This window comes from Rousettus aegyptiacus, unplaced genomic scaffold, assembly GCF_014176215.1.
Source record: "Rousettus aegyptiacus isolate mRouAeg1 unplaced genomic scaffold, mRouAeg1.p scaffold_m13_p_2, whole genome shotgun sequence".
Classification (NCBI taxonomy): Eukaryota; Metazoa; Chordata; class Mammalia; order Chiroptera; family Pteropodidae; genus Rousettus; species Rousettus aegyptiacus.
Window position 1 is genome coordinate 98,841,807 of NW_023416295.1, and position 24,006 is coordinate 98,865,812.

At 37.9% G+C, this 24,006-nt stretch overlaps 1 protein-coding gene across 6 annotated transcripts in view; it reads right to left on the bottom strand.

Moving 5' to 3' along the window:
• The window catches only part of CRADD (CASP2 and RIPK1 domain containing adaptor with death domain), a 181,372-nt gene that overhangs the window by 43,659 nt on the left and 113,707 nt on the right, over positions 1 to 24,006 (bottom strand). The window contains exons 3-4 of one of the 6 annotated variants that reach the window (XR_004955889.1): positions 10,996 to 11,094; positions 9,984 to 10,119 (exon numbers count right to left, since the gene is read on the bottom strand). The exons of 4 other annotated variants lie outside the window; for them this stretch is intronic. Coding sequence is in view for 1 of the 2 variants with exons in the window: in XM_036237570.1 (XP_036093463.1) it covers positions 10,085 to 10,119; positions 10,996 to 11,094 (134 nt within the window). In the remaining variant the exon portion in view is untranslated. Of the gene's footprint in view, positions 1 to 1,290; positions 10,120 to 10,995; positions 11,095 to 24,006 lie in introns of those variants that run through there. One more of the 6 variants, XM_036237570.1, reaches the window with a different exon arrangement.

Consider the following 24,006-nt stretch of genomic DNA (forward strand, 5'->3'; position numbering starts at 1 on the left):
GGTCTTATCGAGGCATGGGTTAGGCGTTCAAGATTCTTTGTCATTATAGAATGATAGAAGGAAGGATCTTTGTGATTATCCAGCCTGATTGCTCAATGGAAATGGAGAAAATGGAGACTGTGGACCCTAAGAAAGAAGATAGCTACTAAGAAGGGCTCTTGGTGGCTAATTGGGCTCAAACAAACAAAGAGCCAGAGTCTAGCAGCCATTTCTACACAGAGGCCTCTCACCCAAATTGCAGTTCAGGGAGAAGCCGAAGTGCCTGCCTCCCACACTGAACTGCCTGCCTGCCTGTACTATGTTTCTGCCATCTGAGCCAGCCCTTACAAAGGGGTTCCTGGAAATGTGTTTCAACTAATAGGACTGAGACGTTCCCCATCCAATCGGAGCTGCATAGCCATACTTCTCATCAACATTGTCACTGACTAATCAGAGCATCCCCATTCTGAGAAGTCAGGACAGTGCCTTTTAGACCAATTAAACTGTAAGAATTTAGAGTCCTCATTTGCATGAGGATTAGGGACTGGGTGTGAGGACTTCTCTCTATATAAGCCAGCTCCCCTCTGGTTTGGAGAGCACACTTTTCCTTTCTATCAACAACTGAAGACTACATTTCCCTGCTGTAGCTGAAACACGTAAGATGAACACACTGAAGATGTCTTGCTGGACCGGTCCAAAGTAGACTGGCACAGGGCAGAGCATAGCATACTAGTAAAGGGCAGAGAGTAGGAGAGCAGATGGAGCAGAGCAGAGCTGGGGAAGGACCTCACCCCAGGGCAGCCTCACAACTGTGCAATATCACAATTAAGCTGCTTGCTTTGAATACAGTTTCCTTCTTTCCCACATCCCAAATTGGGGATTCCTATTGGTGCTGAATTGGTACCACAACCATTGGTTGACATGACCAATAGGTCTAACTCATTTCTTATTTAGAAAAAAAAAAAAAAAATGAAGCTCGCTGCCAGTGTTAGTTTAATTTTATAAAAACACGCACTTTGAGGCTAAAGCAAATCTGGTTTTCGCTATGAAAATAAAATATAAACTTGTCTCTAATCCTAACGTAACAGAAATGTACGCAAAAATCGGATTCATCAAATGAATTTTCAGCTAACGACTGTTCGAGAACAATGTTAACATCATGCGTTGAATGCTCCATTTTCTAGGATTTGACATTTTCGGTGATCGAAATTACTATATTTTATAAATGGAAATACCACTACTAAAAACAGAACGCTATAAGTAGAATGATGTTATTTGTTTCCAAAGACTATTGATATACTAGAACGATGCAAAAATAATAATTAAAGTGAGATATTTCATGGCAGACTTTGGGGGTAAGGTTAGGACTGTGATCTGCTAATTACCTTGGGGTAAATGCTGCAGTTGCAAGCGCAGCCTGCGAGTATTCTCTGGGCAAACAGGAAATGGGTTAAATGAGTTTCCCAAAGTCAGAGAGCTAAGTATCACAAAGATGGGCCAGAACCCAAATATCTGCATCTCCAATCCAGTATTCTTTCTAGTATACCCATGTTCTTCAAACTGAGGCAGAACCACTCCCTGGGGCACATGCAGTATGCTAGGCAATAGGATATGCATGATACATTTTCCTGGAGGACAGATTTTATTAAATGATAAACATTTTTTACATTAAAACATATATGAATATATAATAGAAGCCGAAATTCACAGAAAGGTTTAAGATCAAATAAAGGCCTTCACAAAGATTTTGTGCTTGCGATGAGCTACTGCAGTCTACCTTCTCGGAGCCTCCTAGGGATATGTCAGGCTGAGGTAAGGGTTCTTTAGAAAAACCCTGGAGAAGCATTGGGGTATTCGTTATGTTTAGCTGCTTAATGGCATTGGTTCACTCAGAGGTGATCAGGGACTAGAAATGTGTTAACTAAAGTCACAAAGAGCTGGACTGAAAATACAATGTAGAACAGACCAAAATGGTATCACTTGCTAATGCCTTCTAGTCTCACTGGCTTCTTTGAGAAACTGGGTAGGAACAGTGTTGGATTAAAGGGGAGAAAGGTAATTTCAAGAAACAATGAAATGAAATAAATCCACTACAACATTGTAATATTACTTCCCCAAGAAACTGAATACTTACACTGGCCCAACAGGATACTTAATCTCTCCCTCCCCTTTATGACTAAAGTTCTTGAATAATTTGTCTATATTGACTATTTCCATTTTTTTTCCTCCCCTCCCTCATGAACCTACAGCAGAAATGAATGAATGACTGAAAAATATGGCAAAGTTAATTTATAAATTTATAAATAAAATACCTTTAATTGTATTAGATAGACTTCAAATTCCTTTCTGAGTTTTATGAACCTAGCTGCAAGATGGAATTTGGAAAACAGCTAAGTGTCATTGGTAACACTGAGCTTTTAAAACTTTATTTCTAAATTATGGGGCTATAACCTATTGAGAATCTAGATACTGAAGAGATAATATGCACAGCCCTAAAGATTGTATTGTATCAAATTCAGAAAACATTTTTAGATAGTAAATATGTACTTCCTTATATCATCTTCATTTTATGGAAAGACAACAATAGACTACAAAAGTTTCTGGGAAAAAAAAACCCCAACAACTGAAACCACTTAGGGAGAGTGTTCTGTTTATTTAGAGTAGGAATAAACAGCTCATGTGTATGTGTCTTAATTCCTAATTTTTTACACAGCACACTAGTAAGCTAGGATGACCAGCTCACACATCCATGTTCAAAGGTCACTAAAGGCAAGAGTCAGCCTGATTTTCAGGGCATCCCCAGCTTTTTCATTCTCTGGCTCCAGATCTACCTATTCCATTTCAGTTTTCAGCACATCCAGACTCTGTACTTCTGCTCTTTGTACTTTTGAAGGATCTTGGTTTCCCCTTCGTGATCCCTTGTGCCCTGTGAAAGACTGTGGCTGTGTTCAATCTGTGCTTCTTTGAGCTCCAAGCTGTTTTGAATGGGTCATATCGTTCTGGCCCCTAAGACCCAACCAACTCTCCAGCTTCTCCTAAGGAAGGATGCAGGCCTCAGAAATTATATTTCTTCCACACCAACACAAATTGAAGAGCCTCATTAAATAATTTGTATTCCCCTAATTAACGGCTAGTAATCATACTCTTAAGATGATCGGAAGCACCAAATTTATGCCAAAAGATTTTGTAGTAAAAAGTAGAGTTGCAAAACCCAATTTTAATGATTCCAAAGAAAAATTTCAGAGAAACAAGTTTCTGAACTTCCAAATGTCAAATTCTAAATATTAAAGTTACTAAAATCAGTGGAGGGAAAATAATACTACTAAATAAAATATTACTGTAAGATTTAGTCACTAGTTTCTTGGAATAAATCAAAATTAGATGACAAAAACAAGTTTGACCACTATCAGTCAGTTTAAATATCTACCTTCCCAAGGGCAAAAACATTTTTCGGGTCATCTACTTGTTATACCATGACTTAACCTCATGGTTTTCCCGTGTCAGAACTCTTTGGTATAACTTGATTTTCAATCTTATTCTTATTGCCAGAGCTAAGAATATGGATTTCAGCTATATTTAATCCAGTCTAGGAAATAAAAGATACCTCTTTTACCATTTCTTCCTTAGTTCTACAAACAAAACTATCATAAAATCTGAATCAAATTCCATAATAGATAGTATTTCTGCTACTTGCCTCTAAATCTTGTCAAAATAATGCAGTCTTCATAGTTTTTAAATTTATGGCTTATTAGCCTTCAAAAAAACTTAAAATATTTAATGTTTAGTATTTCTATATCAAAATAGATATAAAATGTTATCTAAAAAAGTACAAATGAAAGAATAAAAAAATTTCCTTCAGTCTAGACTGTTTCCCCCCAATCTTTAATCCAAAACCTGCTCCCCTACAGCCTTTCCACCTCAACTGACATAATTCCATGTTCCAGTTACTCAGGCGAAAACCTTGGAATCTACTCGTCTCTTCTCTTTCTTCCTCATCCCATTCTAATCTGACATGAGATCACGCTGGCTCTATCTTCAAAATACAACTGGAATCCAATCTCTTCTCACCACCTCCACTGTTAGTACCTAGACCAAAGCATCATCGTCCTGGACCTGCATTACTCGGCCTTCTAAAGGGCTCTCTTTTCCACTCTTCTGGTCATCTGTTCTCCACACAGCAGCCACAGTGATCCTGTTGAAACCCAAGTTAACTCAAAATCCTGCGTTGGTGCCCCCATTTTCTTCAGAGTGAAAACACAGACTCCTCCCAATGGCTTAGATGGCCTGCCTCTGGTGACATCTGATTGCCTGTCCTAACCCCAATACCAACTTACTCTGTTATGTTCATATTCTTGTTATTTTTTACACGTGTCAGCCATGCTTCCATTCTAGGGCCTTTGCTCCAGCTCTCCCCTTATAGAGTCACCTTGTTTAAATCTACACTCACGGGTCACTGTCCTGGTGATGCCTACTCCAACCGACCTAATTAAACTTACAATCTGTCCTCATACTACCTATTTTCCTTAAACTGTTCTACGCCTTTTCTTTTTGTATAATATTCACCCTGTGCTTATAATTTACTTGTTTATAATGCTTACGGTTTAGCGTCTGTCCCCCTTTCTCTCCATTAGAATGTAAGATTCCCTGGCAAAGATCTTTGCCTATTTTCCAGTATAAACTAAGTGCCTAAACAGTGCCTGGTATGTGGCAAGCACCCAGTGAATATTTACTAATTTTGAATGTACTGATTGATTTTTATGTGGATGACTTTAGGTCTCAGTTTAAATGCTACCTCCTCTGAGAAGCCATTTCTGACCAGCCACGCTGGAGTAGCCATTTTGGTTATATCACTCAGGTGATTCTCATCATAGTACTTATCTCTACCTCACATGTGCTCACAGGACCATGAATTTTCTTTGCTTCTCCATCTCCCTGTCCCTCAACTCACGAATGTAAAACTTTATCTTTCTTGATTACCAGAGTATCTCTGGTACAGAGGACAATGGCTAGCACATAGTAGATACTCAATAAATGCCTCATAAGTCGGAGGGCTGATTTTCTGTTTCTTCCTCTAGCAGCCTGAAGGAAACGAGGGGCTTGAGGCCATGAGTAATCTGAGCCTGCTACTTTGGGAGAAACTCCTCTACCTCTTCTGTCACCTTCTGTTGGAGGTTACCACCTGCCCTCAGGATGGGTAAACAAGTGCACCCTCAAATGGACCCGATCCACACTCTCTAACTTGACCTAAATGGAGCATCCCCATTCTCTCCCTCACTCCATCTTATCCACCGCTTCCATGTTTCTCCTGCTACAGTTCCTTGGGTCCACGATCTATTCTAGCAGTCTTCAAATGGACTTTCCGAAGGCCATTTTAGGGAGAAGAGTTTCCATATCTTCGACTTTCATATGTACTCTTTTCTAAAACTGCCAAAGAGATTTTTGGCATTAACAATATTCTTTCTCCCACTTTACAAAAAAAAAAAAAAAAAGTCATGCTATTCATATTTCTCAAATCTTACTATGGTGTGCTGCACTAAATGATTCAAAATATTAGTTTGGGAAAACCTCAGGCCTTTCTGTCTCTCTCTGTCCTGTAAACAGGTCCGTAAGGATGAGCTTGGCCAGTGCTGGGAAGTTCTGAATTCACAGTAAAGTAAAACATTAGTGATGTGGAATATTTTTAAAGTAACTGCAATGTTTAAAAAAAAAACCCTGGGATTTCCACATTTTTCAAGATGTGTTAGACAAAATCTACGTATAATTTTTTTTATTGATTTCTTTCAGATTTAATATTACTCAGTAAAGTCATCAAAACCTATTCTATCAAATCATATCATGAAATAATTTATTCCACACATGATCAACCTTCACCTTCTCTGAACTTATGAAATGTGTAATGTTTTATACCTCTTGTTTTAAAAATGATGAAAACATTTAGATGTCAAAAACATGAGAAAGTATATCATTAAAAAAAATCATATTGGTGGATATCTAGCAAAAAGTTTGAAGATCACCAATCTATACTTCTCTCAGGGCAATGCTTCTGTTTCGGGAAGCAGAGCAGAAAATGAATTCTCCAGAACCAGTTACATTACATCTAGTAGAAACTCCTTCAAGTTTCTGACATATGGACAGCAACCTTCTCTGACTTCCAGCACTTAAGCAAAATATTTCTTATTTTACATTTTATTTTAGATAGAAGAGTGTCATGACTATCTCCAGGCACTAATCATTATTTTAAAAAAACAATTTGGCCTCCATGGTAAAACTGTCAGCAATCCAAAAGCCTCACCTTGATCTCTCATAAACATTACATGTCATACCCCAGGATAAAGCAAATACTATGCCTTGCCGTCTCAGCATTTCTCAGCAAAAATATGTAAGTACTGGGGGTTAGCGGGGAACAGAAAAGCAGAAGTGGCTCATTCAGTGGGTAGAAGACATTTTATTAGTTTCCAAACCACCAAGGGAACAAAGAATGACAGTGTGCCAACCCACTTCCTTTTTTTTTTTTTTTAAAGGTCAGCTACACCTGTCTGATGGTAACTGACATTTTCAGCTGCCGAAAGAAAACAGAGGTGCACCTGGAAAATTTCCCAGGGCAAGAAAAAATGTTGAAATACCTAGTCCACTCATTACCAGTGTGTTGCCATCAACAACATCTAAGGACACAGCAACTCTCGCCCAGTATTTTTTCCTTCATCAGGCCTGAGAAGCCACAGCATTCTTCAGGGGCTTATTGTTCTTTGCCCAGCCAAGCGTCTCTGGGAAATTTCTGAAGGAACTGAGTCCTACACAGCATTATGATGATCCATGTCCTCTTTCCCTCTGACAAGCATATCATCACAAAGGCACTTGCTACATGCTGTTCCATGACCAAGAAACAGGCTTCTTCTCAGGGTACAAGGTGTGGACAGTAAGCAGTGGGAAATGGTTCTAATGTTCTGATTTCATATAATAAATGAATGTAAATTTCTAGCAGTCTTGCCAATATATATCTCTTCAGGGAATTTGGAGAGGGTTTCCTACATTAGTTAGCTGGGTTTTTAAAAAATATATAAATATACACACAAACACAAAACACTGTGGTTTTTCTTTTTCTATTACTGAATGATTCAATCTACTGGGTAGGAGAAAAGGGCTCTGAGATTCGCTCAAAAAAAAAAGAGGAAAATTGACTATAAAGTAATAATATCTTTAAAATAAGAATAAATTTATTAAAATTCATACAATTTTTAATAATAAATGATTTAGACTGTATACACCCCTTCAAAGTAAATTCTATACTTAATCTAATGAGTTCCCATTTTTTGTTACTTTAGTTATATAACAGTTATGTTAAGAAAAAAAACCGACCGAGAAATACCTGTTAGACTACAAGTGACTTCAGTGTAAGGCTGAAATCTACATTACAGGATTTCATGTATGGTTCAAGTGGGTATGAACAAAGATGGCATGATTTTATCTTCAGAGTTACATTATAGCTCTAGCAAGGGAATTACTGTAAGAATATTCAGAACACAACAATAATTGGTACCCAACTCAGAAATGACTTATCGAATTCTTCACAGTCCTTAAAACAAAAGCAACTTGCATTCTAAGAAATCTTGAAAGCAGTAGCTGTTAGACTTGGCTTACTCATTACCCTTAACTACCATTTATTACTTCTTGTCACCTTTGTGCAACAGGTATTATTAATCATCTTTCAGCGTTCTGGAAAGTTAAGGATCAGGAAGGTTAATGCAAGGTCAAACGCCTAGTCCGCCTGCACTAAGATGAGATCTGAATCTATGAGTCTTTCAGTCTGCTTTTGGTTCCTAATTATGTGTTTATTCCTTTCCTCTTCCCATTCCCCTCGCCCCTCTGTCCGGCCATGAGGTTTTATTTTCCAACTGTTTTGCTTGGTATGAATTAGAAGGATGACACCCTAATTGAGAGATGAAGCAGTTAACCACATTTCAACAGTAGAGGAGGGGGGTGATTTAGAAGGAAACAAAAGTTCAGTTGTGTCACTTGCCCAAGGGCCTGACCACAGCATTCAGCAGCTCATCCTAATGAATACACCATGACTCCAGCAGACATCCAGGGCCACATTTCATTGTTCTCCTGAGACACAGGGACTTCTTTAGTTCCAGCTGGATCTCACAAAGTCCAGACAACACTTTCCAGATGAAACCGGAAAATTCCCCTCAGATATAACTGGTCTATACCTGGCTACATGATTCCGACATTCAGATATTTGGAATCACACACATGACTGACTACATATTCACATGTCCCCTTGACTATCTGGCATCATGTCAACAGCCTGGATCTATTTCAGCTACTGAGGAGCATCCTCACTGACATCACTCTTGTAAAAATGCAGTAATTAAGTGCACAAGTTTCCAGAGATTCTAGGCATTAAGGACTTTAAATGTGCCTACTGTACACACAGACACACACACAGACACACACACACACACACACACACACAGACTTCAAGTGCTTTTTGGGAAATTCCATTGCTATCATAGCAAATAACCACAAACTTAATGATTTAAAACAACACTTACTTCTATTTTCTGATCTTACAGTTACATAGGTCAGAAGTCGTCTCACAGAGCTAAAATCAGGGCGTTGGCAAAGCAATGCTCCTTTTTAGAAGCACCAGGAGGGATTCTGTTCCCTTGCCTTTTCCAGCATCTAGAAACTGCCTGCATTCCTTGGCTCATGGCCCCTTCCTGCACCTTTAAAGAGAGCAGCAGTGGGTCAAAGCCTCACATCATATCTCTCTGACCCATTCTTCCACCTCCCTTTTTGACATTTTTCATGTGATTAGATTGGGTCCATCTAGATAGTCCAGAATAACCCCTTTATCTCAAAATCAGCACCCTTAATCATATTTGCAAAGTCCTCTGGCCAGAGAAAATAATATATTCCCAGGTCCTAGAGAGTATGATGGGTACAACTTCGGGGGTGGGTAGTGGCGGTGGCATTATTCTGCCTACCTCCGATGAGTTCCTGTTTTGTTTCTTTTCCATCTCAGCTGGAAGTAATTTGAGACTTCTGCTTCTCAGAATGCCAGGAGAGACAGGTCTCCTGAATTAAGACTTGCTAACAGCTTATTGGCAAGGCACTTACAGTTTTTTGGATGGTTTTTATGCTTACTGCCAAAAGGTAGATGTAGAATGACTTTAAGAGAGAAACTGCATGTGTTAAGACAGGCTCAAAGACAGTAGATATTTCTTTTCTTGCTCACAAAGAGTACTGGCTGGGCAAACAGGTTGGAGAGGTGGACCTCCTCCATGCATTATAAATGGGACTGCCAAGCTTTGTGCGACTCCTGATGAGATACACTTGAGAGTATACAGCACCAGCTATGAGGTATTCTTGCCTGAAATATTTAGCTTGAACCTAATCAAGCCTCTAGATACAACTACTAGGTTACAGGAAATACAGGGGACAGAAAAGCATATTAAACACACCACAAGAATAACATCACCCAAATCCAGAATGCACAAAAGTATACAAAGTAAATGATCCACCCGCTATAATGATGTATCCTACAAGGGATAAAATAAAAACTTTAAGTTTAATGGAAAAGAATCATCTGTTTACTATAGCATTTTCTCCTAATGAATTGTAAGCTGGTGCACTGAAAGGTGGATCCATATGCACCACATCTGTTCACGCACATGGCATCGGGTGGCGCAGGTTGTTTTGATGCAACTGTTTACTGACCTGCTGCAAAAACCTCTGTTCCTACAGCAAAGAGACTGATCTGGCCTTTTCTTGGTGTATAATTCTGATTCACAGACTTAAACAGATTAAACTACTGGTATATTTTTCTCAGTGATCCAGAATAAAAGTCAGTCATTATTTCATACATTTATTTTGTTCTAATGATCCAAAGTCAGACTCAATTTATTAAATAACTTAAGAAACTAAAGATTTACTTTATACAACAGCTTTCAGAGGAAAATTTCCACTGCACAAGTAAATAGCAGCCTTGACATGCTCACCGTCAAATGCTGTTCCCATTCGGTTTTCTAGCTGAAGACTGTGGGTCAGGACTAGCTGGGGAGAGGAGGGAAACAACAGGGTACTTTCCAAGCAGAAAGAGTCAATGTTTGGTTGCAAGATATCCAACGTTTGGTCCTGAAATCAAGAGGCAGAAGTCCAGTAGAAGATGGTCCCAAATAAGGTTATGTTAATTTGTTAGTTAACCTTTAAATAAAAATACTCAGTTCTCACAGAGTTTTTGGATGCCCTGGGTCCTTAGAGCACAGTTTGAGAAAGAATTATATAGTTCAAGTCCCTCATTTTAAGATAAGGAGACCAAAACACAGATTGGTAAGAATACATGCTCCCTCTCCTTCTCTTACCCTCTCCATCACCTTTCTCCCAGAACTCTGTTCCTAGAGTCCCTTTCTCTTCCACAGGCTGTAGGAAGGCAGGGCTCTTATGACTAAAAAGCCAAGTTACAAGACCTGGGGTAGGGTGGTAGCTGGCTCAGACAAGTTGTCCCAGAGCCTCAGAGAAAATTCTTTAGCATTCTTTGGCTTATAGTTATCTGTACTGCTATCTGAGAGTTGAGTAGGGGTGCATTAGAGGGGAAGGGCTTACAAAAGAAGCCAGTGGTTTAGTTTAGCTCTTTAGTAATATTACAGTAATAGTAACAGTTGTGACCTGGCAGATTTCACATGTCCAGGGATCTGAGCTCTCTCAGTCTCTTCCAACCTTGGAGAGGAAGAATGATGGCTAATGGCCCAGCCTCTGGAGTCCAGATCCTGACTGCCACCTACTAGCTGCATGGTTTTGAGCAAGTCACTTGACCTCTCTATCTCAGCTTCCTCCCCAATAAAATGGGGAGGGATGATAATAATTGCTATCCCATGTAATACTTAGAACAGTGACTAACATAGCTGCTATTATTATTCCATCAATCTTATTTCTCAATAGGCCTTTTCATTTACCCTTCATTCCAGGGAAAAAAATTAATTAAATTACAATACTTTTGCTTCTAGTATATACCTTTATTCATGTCTCCAACAATATTCATTCGGCAAATATTTTTGGAGAGATACAAACACAGACAAGACAGTTTCCTGCCTTCGAGAACAGTAAAATCTCCTGAAAAACAAAGAAAAATACATACGACTAATTACAAATTATGTGTCAAATGTAAAAAAAAAGATAAGTACAAAGTGCTACAGGACCAGGGAGGAGAAAGCAACGGGAGGGCCTCACAGGAGGGGTCTCAGGCAAAGCATAAGGAGAGGGGTGGGGAAGTTGATGCTTCATGTGAGATTAAATGACATGCAAAGAGACTGTTTCTGATCTTGAGTAAAACTTCACTAGTTCCTTTAATAAATTACCTAAAGCCTGAAAAATGCTACTAGGATGGAAAATAAAAACAGCTGGGACTGTAGGCTTAATCCTAAAATTTTCATAAAGACAGAACTGCCTCCTATTGGACTTTGTATTCACACAGCTCAGTTCTGACCACCTGTCTGCCAGACATTTGAAACTCGCTTGGCTGACTGTGTTCCTTTGTCTTGATTTTTAATATTGCTCTTGGAACATAGTTATGTATTGTTATAACATTCTGTGTGCAACAAAGACATGTTTAATAGAATTCCAGACATATAAACACACCAAGTACAATAGTGGTAGTTGAGACACCTCTTACAGTGAGGTTAAAATTCTTTCGACAAAATTATGCCAATTATGTTCTAGATGTAACTCAGATGTTAGCTGGGCTCCCATTGTCCTTTAAGATGTAGGAAAAATTGGCTCAACTATCCACCAACTCTATAACCTCTAGAAACCTAAAGTCTTTCTCAATGTTTTGGTGAGATAATGTTCTCAGGGAACTCCTTTACTTCTTGACTCCTGATCACATTGCACTCATTGACTGAGATATGAATGTCTGCATCTCCAAGTTCACCCTCCTGAAATTCATTCCATGCCCGGCATGCACTAGCAGAGTAGACTTCACAGAGTAGTTGGGGGACCACTAGGAACAGTTGCAGCAAGATCTTGCCCCACATTATTCTGCACTCAGCTAGTGCTCTCTTTTGTTCTTGCACGTTTTCCTCTCACTCTCTGAACAACCAATTAAAGCTTTCCCTTGACTCATGCAAAATAGCTTTGCCAACATCCAAGCCTTTAGGACCTTATATTCTTCCTCAAACACTCATCGAGATGTTTTCCCAAGATTATTACCTTCATAAAGCAAATTCTGATACCAGATGTCTGGATAATAGCACTTCCCTTTTCCCAAGCAAATAATATCTAGATGTAAGAGGAAGGGTTGATCCCAGTAGAAGCAGCAGCTATGAGAAGATGTAGCAGTGGCCAGTGCAAATAGCAGAGGTGGTACCAGAATATGTCACATGACTATGAGCACATTAGACACATGAAGAAGGAAAGAGAGATTTGCAAAGGACTAGAGTTCTAAAAGAGCAGAGGGGGGTAAGAACCAGTAAGCTGAAAATTATTTATGTCGAAGAGACTCAATCAACCCTAGGGCCTTAGGAAACAGGGGCTTCAAGTAAAAATTCCTAAGAAAAATTATAACCTTGGCAAGGAAAGCCTCATAGAAATTTCATTGCTTTAAAAGTAAATGTTTAATATTTATAAGGAATAGGCATCATTTAGATGACTTTTATATGGCAGTTCATAAAGAATGGTCTTGACCAAAAAAAAAAAAAAAAACAGATTTCTATCCATTTGCAAAAGAATGTCAACAACAAAACTTGTTAGCTGTGGCAGGGCAAAAATATACCAATGGCTTAGCTTTATATAAAGTTTTTCCTTAAGATACAATTCTTTGAGAAAAAGCCCAACAGTTCTTAAAAAAAAAAAATTCTCCCAACCACTCAATCAGGTAGACACAGACAGCTATTATTACACCCCCATTAGATAAATAGATAACATTTGGTGATTCCAATTTAAACCCAGTCTAGAAGTTTCTTGAAGTACTGATCTACTCTGAGATGTGACAAAGGATTCCACTTCAGTCAGGAATTTCCTTATGCCCTCCTCAAAGAAGACTAGAATTTGTTCAAATCCCTGACTTAACCCTGGCCTGTCTCAGTCTGACAGTCAAATTGATAACCTACACTTGCCCCAGCTATTTTTCTTTAAGGTCAGAGTAGGATAACTGACAATACTACTATTAATTACAGTCAAGTAACTTGTTGATTAAGTTTGCATTACTGAGTATCAGTCTTCCTTGAGGTGAAACATGTTTGTAACATCATCATCTCAAGTCCCTGATAATGTCTGTCATACAGTAGTAGTCTTTAAAAGATATTAGTGGAATGGATTAATAGGGCAACAGGCCACACCACAAAACTCTTAAATCCTAATGTTAAACACCTGATAGAAAATGTATTTGTCCCTAAATTATGGCTGAATAATCACAGTCAACAATAAAGCAATCCTTTCCAGTTCAGATAGTTTCAAAGAACTGGATATAAACATGTTTCTTTCCACTAAAATCTTCTTCGAGTGGATCCTACTTCAATTTTTTTGGAGGAAATCGATCCCTGAGCTTGATAGAATGCCATAACACTTAAAAGAAAGCAAACAAACAAATAAACTGGGTTTACTAAGAGGTAAGTACAGGGCCCTTTAAGCAGACATACAATAACATACGGACATATGAGTGCCACGTCTTCCAAAGCAACCCTATTGGGAAGCTACAAACATATCTATCCAGTGATACTGGTTTCGAACAAAAAAGCTTGCAGAATAACTCTTTTGGAACTGCTTGTATCTCTACCATCAGTTTATGTGACATAAAGGAAACCTGTTATATTACTTTATTGTCCTGGCTCACTTTTAGCCAGTTTGATCACCATCTGAGTGACAGACTTAGTGGTGAACACTTCTTGGCCAGTCTCTCAAATCAAATCCACCTCCTAACGATGGACACGAAAAGTATAAAAAAATCTTCAGCAAAAGTGCCAAGGGCTCCAAAGGCAAATTCCAAAGACAGATTTCGAATATGTCTTGAATAATGGCAACATTACTGGAAGATGTGTGTAGCTCTCAAAGTGAATTCATTTATAATTCTGCACAAACTGCAATCTAAAGAAGCAAGACAGCCTTGTACATAACAATTACATTATGTCTTATCTTTAAATTATTCCCCTGGCATAATGCCCTACACATAGTAGGACATGTAGCAAAATGCTTTCCAAAATAGATTTCACTTGAGAATAATCAAACTATGGAATAACCATCAGTCACAGAAGGGCTTTTAGCCACTAGACTTATTGCCTTAAGAGGAAACATAATCTTGTTAAAGATGTTGTTAAAGATGGTTTTTGACAATAACTGGTGATCTATTTGATTTTACTATCTCCTAAATTTACTGGCAAATAGAAAATTTATCCCTCTAAAAGATAAAAATATTTTTAAATGATTGAACAGTAAGTTGAGATTTCAGAATCTATAAAAAAGCACTGGCATCTACCATTCTTTTCTAAATTTTGAGTAACTGGCCATCAAGATAAAAATGAAAAAATTATACAAGATCTATCACCATAGCACAGGTAATGATATTACCATTTAGAATGTGCCTATTATGTATTAAGTACCATGCTATGTGTAATCCTCAGGAAATCTGACAAAAGAGCTACTACCACTCTTATTTCTACAGATAAAGAAACCTGAAACGTTGAGAAGTTAAATACAGATGTACAAGCTTACATATTTAACAATAGAGGACAGAGCTAAGGTTCAGACTCAGATTTGTCAAATCTAAAATCCAGTCCTTTACCTATAAACATGGAATGTATGCCAGAAGTCTAAAGCAGAAGGTTTATATTTGGCCCGCAATAATGATTTGATAAAAATGAAATGACTTGCCAATGTTTAAAAATATGAGGTTTTCCATACAATACAGATTTGTACCTCCCCTACACCAAACTCATGTCACTCATTTGCCTACACATGCCAGGAAGGTAATGCATTTGAGTCTGTGACCACCGCTATCCCCTGCTGCCTCTCCAATACTTTGTTTTAAGGCAAAATCCAAAACTAATGTTCCACTTGTGCTATCTTATCTGGATATCCTTAGGAACTTAGAATAATACCTTTTTGATGAAGTAGAAAGTAACCATGGAAATCAAGTATAAGCCCTTTAAATAAAATCTAAGGCTAAAGAATGAAGAGACTGTTTCATGGTCACAGCTACAGGGCTCGATCTCAAATATTCTTATTTTTTGTCTGCTCTGCTCCCCAGCTTCTCACTGGTAGTCAAATAAATGACCTGTGAAATGAAGTATTAATATTCCTCCAAAATTCTCTTTGAAATTACTTTCATGAACTTGCATTTCTGATAAGCCTTGCTAGCACTACCAAGACTTCAAATCTGCTTTCTTTCATTCACCAAAGGTCTCCCATGAAGAATCACTCTTTAACAGATCCACAACTTGGCCTCTCTTTCCTGTCCTGCAGAGAGCTGCAGCAGAAATTGTGGTTGAGTACTGAAGGGTAAGAGAAGCTATGAAGGACGCCCCAAAGGTACATCTCTCGCTTCTAGACCACAGGTCAGGGATCAGGGTGATGAGGAAGATGATATATCCGTGGGTGACTCCAGCCTACTACCCTCTGGAGGAGACACAATTTTTATTTTTAAACCTGATGTTAGCCAGAGAAAACCAGTTTGAATCATTCTCAAATATTTACAATGGAATATTACTCAGCCATAAGAAGAGATGAAATACAGCCATTTGCAACAACACAGATGGACCTCGAGAAAATCATGCTAAGCGAAATAAGCCAGACATAAAAAAAATTGAAAACCACATGATATCACTTATATGTGGGAAATAAACCTAAACGCTACAAATGAACAGGACAAACAAACAGAGACTCATGGACAATAGACTAGTGGTTACCTGGGGGCAACGGGGGGAGGGGTAGATGGGGTAAAAGTGGCTAAATATGTGATGACATTAAAGAATTAATTTTTTAGAAAGTATTACATAAATAGTAAAGCATATTCCAATCATACAAACTAGTAAAGTTTATCCTCCTTACTCCCAAAGGAGGTAAGTTTATCAAATTTAAATTTTAAAACTTTCCTAGGCCACGAAAAATGCTAAAGAAGCAACCTGCCAATTGTAAATTATTTTTAGAGGTGTTTGTAGCATAGGCATTATCAAATACACTACTGTCACTCCTGGTGAAAAAAAAAGAGAAACACCATGTCGTACTACTCGTTCCAATGTTTCTACATGTGACTAAAGACAAACAGCATTTGTGAAAATACCATTCTTTTAAAGAAAGAACACCACACTAACGCATTGAGCCTGAAGAGGTTTTAGGTTTTCAAACTAAGTAAGTTTTCTGATAAGTTGATAAGGAATAGATAGCCCCTTTATTAAGCAGACAGATTTTTTAATTTATACCAAGATGATATTTCTTTGCCATTTGTCTTCATTTCATTTCTGACCTTATTTCTTTCTGGTAGTCTTCAATGCATATCCATTCTTATGTCCTTTAACTGTCTTGCAAGGGAGGTCAAGCCAATTGGCTCTCCCGATAGACAATAAACCATTCCAGGAGTCTGTGTTCTAATATCGACTTTGTGCATCTAATATCAAATACTGAAGATTTGCCACATACACTTCATCAATCTCTTTATCCATTTCAGCATGGCTCCACATATCCATAAAACTATAAAATGGAGTTCTGGTACAAAATAAAGGTTTGTAAGGTGCTACGAAAGACTGCAGAGGGACAAGTCATGGCATTGTGGATTACGGGGTGTTCACATCTTTCTGCTGGCACTCTGGGACTACACCGTGGTTATAGAGCAAAGGCTCTGGACTCAGAGGCCTGGGTTTAGAATATGGTTCTGCCACTTCCCAACCCTGTGACCTTGGGCAGGTCACCTAGTCTCTCTGTGCTTCAACCACCTCAGCCATAAGAGGGATTGCTGAGAGGGTTAAATGTTAAGTAGTGAGGCATTTAAAGAGTTTAGCACAGCTCCTGGCATACAATAGGACTCAATAAATATTAACAGTATTTATTATTTGCCCATTTTGATGCCCTCCCCAGCATGCTGTATGAGTAAAATTCTGTTATTCTGCATGAATATATTTTGTGCCTTGATTCTTGAAGGAAACAACAATGTCAGACCCATCAGTATAAGTTTCTAAGACTCCAGTCAGACATGTCTAGGGCATAAATCATTATGTGGGACCAGCCACGAAGTACTGCACTGCAGGTGTTTTAGAAAGTCACACTAAATCTTACCAAGCACAGAGTATGAGTCATACACACCCTGCAGCAATAATTCAGACATGTGGCTTGCTGTCATTCCCTGACCGATGACTGCTATTTCTTACATCTAGAGCAGCATGCATAACAGATGACAGTGCCGTGGCTGCACATGCCCACCGGCATACCTGGGTTTTTCAAATGCCAAAATAATTGTGCAAGAAAGTAAAGCAAATAGTGGCCCAGGGGAAGTTCAGTATTTTATTCATTTTTTTGTTTTGATGGTTTAAAAGGATTTCTTTATTGTAATAGTCTGAAGAAGTTTATAAACACATGAAAAATAACGTCAGCCATTTTTCTGTAGACTCCTTTTCTAATAAAAAGATCAGAGATATGCTATTGAAGAACAAGCATAAATAAATGTTATTTTGGCTTAAAGATACAATTTATAGTTTTACTTTTCCATGAATACGAAGAAAGTTGCTACACATCTACTCTCATCACCGCTTTGCCTTTGATTATGTCTTTGTAATTATGATAAGAAAGATATCTTGTATCTTTCTCACATACAAGGAATATATAATGCTACTCCAGTTAATTTATTCTTATTTACTCATTGCTTAAAATTTACCCATAAACAAAATTTTTTAAAGTATAAAATGAAAGGATTACTACTGGAAAGCAGCACAAGACATTTGTGCATTTGGTCTATTGATCTTTTAAGTCTTTTAACTAATAACAGCTCCTTCCGCCTTTCTACTTTTTTACCATAATATTTATTTGCTGAAGAAATTGGGTCATTTGTTTTGTAGGACTTTCCACATTCAAGATTTGGCTGATCTGTTCCCTTGCGGTAGTCTCCTATATTTCCTGTAAATTGCTAATTAGATATGGAAGCCTACTGAGATTCTGGTTCATATTTGCGGGGAGGGGGTGTGAACAAGAATACTATGCAGGGGGTACCATTTCTCTTCTATCAGAGCACGTCAGGAAGAACATAATGTTCAGTTGTCCCACTGTTAGTGATGTTGAGATTGATCAGTGGGTTCAAGTGCTGTCAGGTTGATTCTCCATTACAAAGCTCCAATTTCATCTAATGATTTTTAACATTTATTAATGATTGTTGTATAGCTGCATTATTTTGTAAGATATAAAATAGTGATTTCTATTTCTAGCATCCTTCTGCACATATGACCTGTAATTCTCTATAAAGAATTTACCTTGAAGTACAGGTTATATGTGTGTTTTTATATACATACATATACATATATTTTTGTTTTCCTTTCTTTCTTATGCTACAAGCAACATACTTTATAAACATCTTTTTTTCCACTTTTATCACTTAACAATACATCATGAAAATTACTTCATATCAAAATGTAGAGACTTTCCTCATTCTTTCTTACAACATATTATTCTTCTTTGTGGATATATCATTTGGTTATTCAACCATTCCTCTATGTATGGATGTCTGGAAGGGTTCCAGCCTTCGGCTATTAATGTTGTAACAAATAAACTTGGGTCTACATCATTTTAAATTTGGGGCACAACTTTTAAATAAATTTCAGTCCTCTAGTAGGTTAAACATGCCATCTTAAAAATGATATTTTCAATACATTACCTTAATTAAAAAGCTGAAACCCAAGGTACAGCATGATGTAGAGCAGGTTTTTTTCCAAGTGTGGTGCGATAAACACTGGCGTCACAATTGGTTTCCTGGAGTATGACAAAAATGCGAATTTCTAATCCTTAGCCGAGGACTTCTCAACAGTCAAGTGTGAGATTCCTGATCTAGTGGGGAAAGCACTGTACTCAGCATCGGAAAACTGACATCAAGATTCAGTCATGAGATGTGAACCAGTATGATAAGAACCGGTTTCCTTAGGAATGATTCCTTGTGTGTTAGAGATAATAAATACTTTCACTACCAGCTTCACAGGATTGCTATGAAGTTCAAATTCAGTGATGTATAAGAGAGCAGTTAGGAAACTAAAGTAAAATTTAAATGTTAACATCTAGCAATAGGAAGGGCATCTGCTCAACCAATACTCTTACGTTCTCTGTTAATAAATACACTGCTTCTACCTTCAGTCTGAAAGACAAAAATAAGAACCTGTCTGTTACTCCTTAAATGCCTGAATTAATTGATTCATTTTTGAAAGTTCATGTAAATGGATATGGCCAGTCATATCGAAAACTCACAGTCCTCTTCGGGAATACCCATCTCTGCCTAGGACACCACAAGGCAGTCGTGACAAGGCTTTGGTCCAACACAGTGAAAAAAAAAAATCGTTCAAGGCCACTAAGAGTCTGCCTTTGATTAACTTTATACAAAGGTGGAAAATGTTTGATGCTTCAGAAATCATTGCCAGTAATGAGACACACAAAGAAAGAACAAAAAGCCCAACCCACCATAAATGTCCTAAAGAAGAATTTGTTCTGCCATAATTTGGTGCATGGTGTACTTTCAGTCTGGTTCTGTAAAGCCAAATAAATCCAGACAGGTTCGGAGCCTGTTTATTTTTTAAATGACAGGCAAAACCACTGTAATTTTTGTCATCTTTCCAAAGTAGAAGACTATGCACTCTTCAGTGACAGATTTTTCCTAAGGATCCAGAACAGTATCTACCACCTAATTGTGAAAGTTATTCCTCTAATACCGGGCTTAAAGTACAAGGTGTGGCCAAACAACAGACCACAGTAACTAGAAAAGGTTTTAGGAGAGAAGGATGGCTGGACAGGTGAGAAGAAGCACGAATGCTATGTCTATTCTGAAGAAAATATCTTTAGTCAACATTTATTGAGGATTCAGAGAAATTAAATATCCCTGATGTAAGATGAAAAAGCTTTAGATGACCTTTCAACTACTGGATCTGAGTAAAGCATTAAACATTCGCTTTATCAGAATGTATGTTAGGGGTTAGGTTTTAATTAAATTTCAATAGTCTCTTCTCTGAATCAAGAATTTATTATTCACAAACGGTCAGGACAGGCAGAAACAGAAAAGAGTACCCTTTTCTAAATGAATGTTGATCTTCTAAACACATATTCAGGTACAGAGCAAACAGGAAATCAAATTATATCTTTTCACAAATATTTCAATACCACTGTGCTGTGGTGAGGTGAAGTTATATGTTTAAAGAAGCTACAAGCAGGGAATGACTCACATCTTTCCCTGTTAGTAAGAAAATTTTCATGAAATAAAGATTCTGCAACGCTCTTACAGCTAGCTCTACAAAGGAGGCCAGCTGACAGATGTAGACAGGGAAGATCAGCTCAGCCCAGAGAGTGGTATGGAGGTATAAAATAAAGTCCAGGAGTGGGGGCGGGCAGTGGGCAAAAGCTAGAGGAACAGACAGGAGATGGGAGGCCAGAGGGGGAATGAATGGGAAGCAAAAGATCAGGAAAACCCATGCAGTTCATAGATGAGTGTTAAACTATGAATAAGGATCTTGGACTTTATTCAAAATAATACTTAACATTTATTGAGGGTTTTACTATGGGCTTTTTAAAAAATAAATTTATTTATTTAAATTAGTTTCAAGTATACAGTACATTGGTTAGCCATCTATAATTTTCATAAAATGATCCCCCCAATTGCTCCCTTCCTCCCCTGGCCCTCCACCTAGCCATCGTATTAATGCTACCTCATTCTCTCTTCCATGTTCCCTATGCCCAATTATCAACTACTAATTTGCACTACTTTAACCCTTCACCCCATTCTCCCAGCCTCCCAACACCCCTCCTCTCTGTCTGTCACTGAATTGTTCACTATATTTGTGAGTCTGTTTTTGATTAGTTTGTTCTTTTTCTTACTATGGGCTTTTTACTTTAAGGGCTTTTATGTGGATTAAATCAATAATCCTGTGTATTGATACTATTCTTTTTCATCTTCACTTTTCAGGTGAGGAAACTGAGACCTGGAGGTAACTTATCCAAGGTCACACAGGCTAGGGGACAGCGAAAGTCAGGATTTGAACCCAGGCATTCTGACTCTAGAGATCATGATCTCAACCACCCATCAATGCTGCCTCTCTGACAGATAAGAGGAAGAGTTACTGCAGAGTATTTCAGATGAGAATGGCACAGTTGCCCTGGCAGAAAGATAAATTCTTCCATAGTGTTCAGACCTGTTCTGGAAGAAAACTGGAGAGACAAAGGCTAAGCTATGATAAGTGAAGTGGGAAATGACCTGGTTTTGACCAAAGGGTTAAGTAAGGATGAACACTAGGGACATTAGATAATGTGAGCACAATTTCAGTATCCTTTGAAAAGTGGTACGCCAAAGATCCACCTCAATCTGTGTTTTGGGTGAGGAGACAGCAGATGAGGGAGGGCAGAGAGGATAGAAGTGAAAGAGCAAAGATGAAGCACAGTCCAGAGAGGCTACGTGGTGTGACAGAAGGAACCTGAGAGCTGGAACCAGGGACACTTCGGTCAAATCCTGGAACTTTCGGTTTATTTCTGTGTAACTATACATACAGTAGCTCTGTGTCTTTGTTTCCACACAAGGAAAATAATTTTTTAACTGAAAGCATTATATATTATTAAACACCTAATATACGCAAAAGCACTAGTTTAGTACTTGGCATATGTGAGGTATTCCAAAAATATTGTGACTCAAAAGAAAGTAAGGAAGGAAAACCACATGGCAGCTGTTGCTTCTTTGGATGGGGAGACTGGCAGGAAGGGCTCCCAAAACGGCAGAAAACGGAGGCACGACCGTGGCAACATCACAAGTACCACGAAATAGTATGCCGCATTTGCCACATGCACAGTAGGGTACCAATGTCTGTTCTGGTCAGTCTTATTTCCAAAAAGGCCTGCCAGTACATAGCAAAAATAGTTTGCTGTTCATTCCTTCCTTCCTTTGTTGATTCAACAAACATTGTTACAGCCACAGAGTTTGGCTAGGAAGACTATATGACTTCATGTCGACTTCACGAGGACCATCACGATGTATATGGAGTTTAGTGGTCATCGGCCTCGTGGCTACATGCAGCGGTCAGAATCTAAGTACAGTATAAGGATGACTAAGACACACTCCATAAATACCCTTGATGAGCTTACGATCTATTAGGAAAGACACACATGAACACATATATACAACACAGTCTGATGACTGCTATGAAATGCTTTGGAACAGGAAGGCAAAAGTGACAGAATCCTGTAAAAGATTCCATATCTGTCTATACCTTCATGATAAACATCCCCCAATTCTATATTCAAGCAAGATCATAGGATATTGGTTACTCCAACATTACTCTTTACACAAATTATTCAATAGTCATGTCTTATCAGTCCCTTGCTCATTTCATATTGTTAAGCACCAAGTGTGCAATGAACATCATAAAATTATTCCATTATGTTTTACAAATGCTGGTGTTGTCATGGAATTCACCCAAACTCTGGTCCTGAATAACAGCTATGACTCCTGGCAATGTCTTGTCTCCTGGCGATGTTTTGTTTCAACAATAAAACACAATACTATTAAACCCATTACTTAAGGCAATTTATTCATTACTGTGGAGAAATGAGTTATTTTCAAAGAATCACTACTTGTTTTGAAAAAGTGAGTACCTTGCTACAGCTCTTTATCATGGCAAAAATCTCAGATGTGTTACTTCGAACCTACCTACAGGGCAAGATAATTCCATTTTATTTCAAATTTCTGCAAAGATTTAATCTCAACACAGTCATGTTATATGCTAACAGGTGCCTAACCAAAACTTGATTTCTCTTCTATGAAGATCAATAAAAAGAAAATCACTTAGAATAGACCTATTGTAAGAGCAGGCAGTGGTGGTTACCAAATATTTCACTGTAATAAACTAAGGGTCCCTAAAATAGATCGATTGTCCAACCACCCATCCCTTTGAATATCTAAGGCAGCAATTACTCTTCAGAACTTGAAATTGCACATGCTTTTCCTTGGATAATAACGGTATTACAACAAAACAGTCTTCGATTTCCAAGATTTTGGAAGTACCCAAGGGCTATGTGACTAGGTATGAAATAGAAATGCCTGTAATCACAGTTTTAGAGTCAGAAGGTCATCTTCTCTAACATCCCATCCAATGTATGAATCTCTTCTTTATATCTCTAACAGAAAGATATACAATCTTTATTTGAACCTTTCGAATTATTAGAAAGCACTTCATTATGTTGATGCAAAATCTATTTATATCTTCAAATAACTGCTCCTACCTTAAGCTATTGGATAGTATATATACTATGTCTAATTCCTCCTCCAACCTCAGAAGGTAAAACATACATAGGGATTAAAACCCCAAACAATTAAGAATATGCCTAGCTCCTTTAAAGGACTTCAAGTCACCAAGCCAAGGTTAATTTTATCCTAGAATGCTGAATAAATTAATAGATATGTACTGTATAAAGATGTATAAAGATTATAAAGAATACTCCAGATTTTAAAAAGAATGAGAGTCTGATTCCCTAAATCACAGATCAATGAACTTGATGTGTGTCTCTGGCAAAGCTAAACAACAAATTATTACACAGATTAGCATTTCTTAAACTGTGCTTTCATGAAATGACACTTAGTAACTTTTTCAGCATCTTTAGAGTTCAGAAAACAACTTAAGGAATTCTGACGTAGATCATGGATAAGAATTTAGAAGGCAATAAATACGTGGAACCACCAGGGGTTTACCAAAAAAAACTTCATTTCCTTTTTTCACAGAGCTACTGTATGGATAGACAGGGAGAATACCATAAATGTGGTATTTTGATGCCAATGGAGCCTGTCTAAGGTAGTTCAATCAAACACGAATCTAGTCA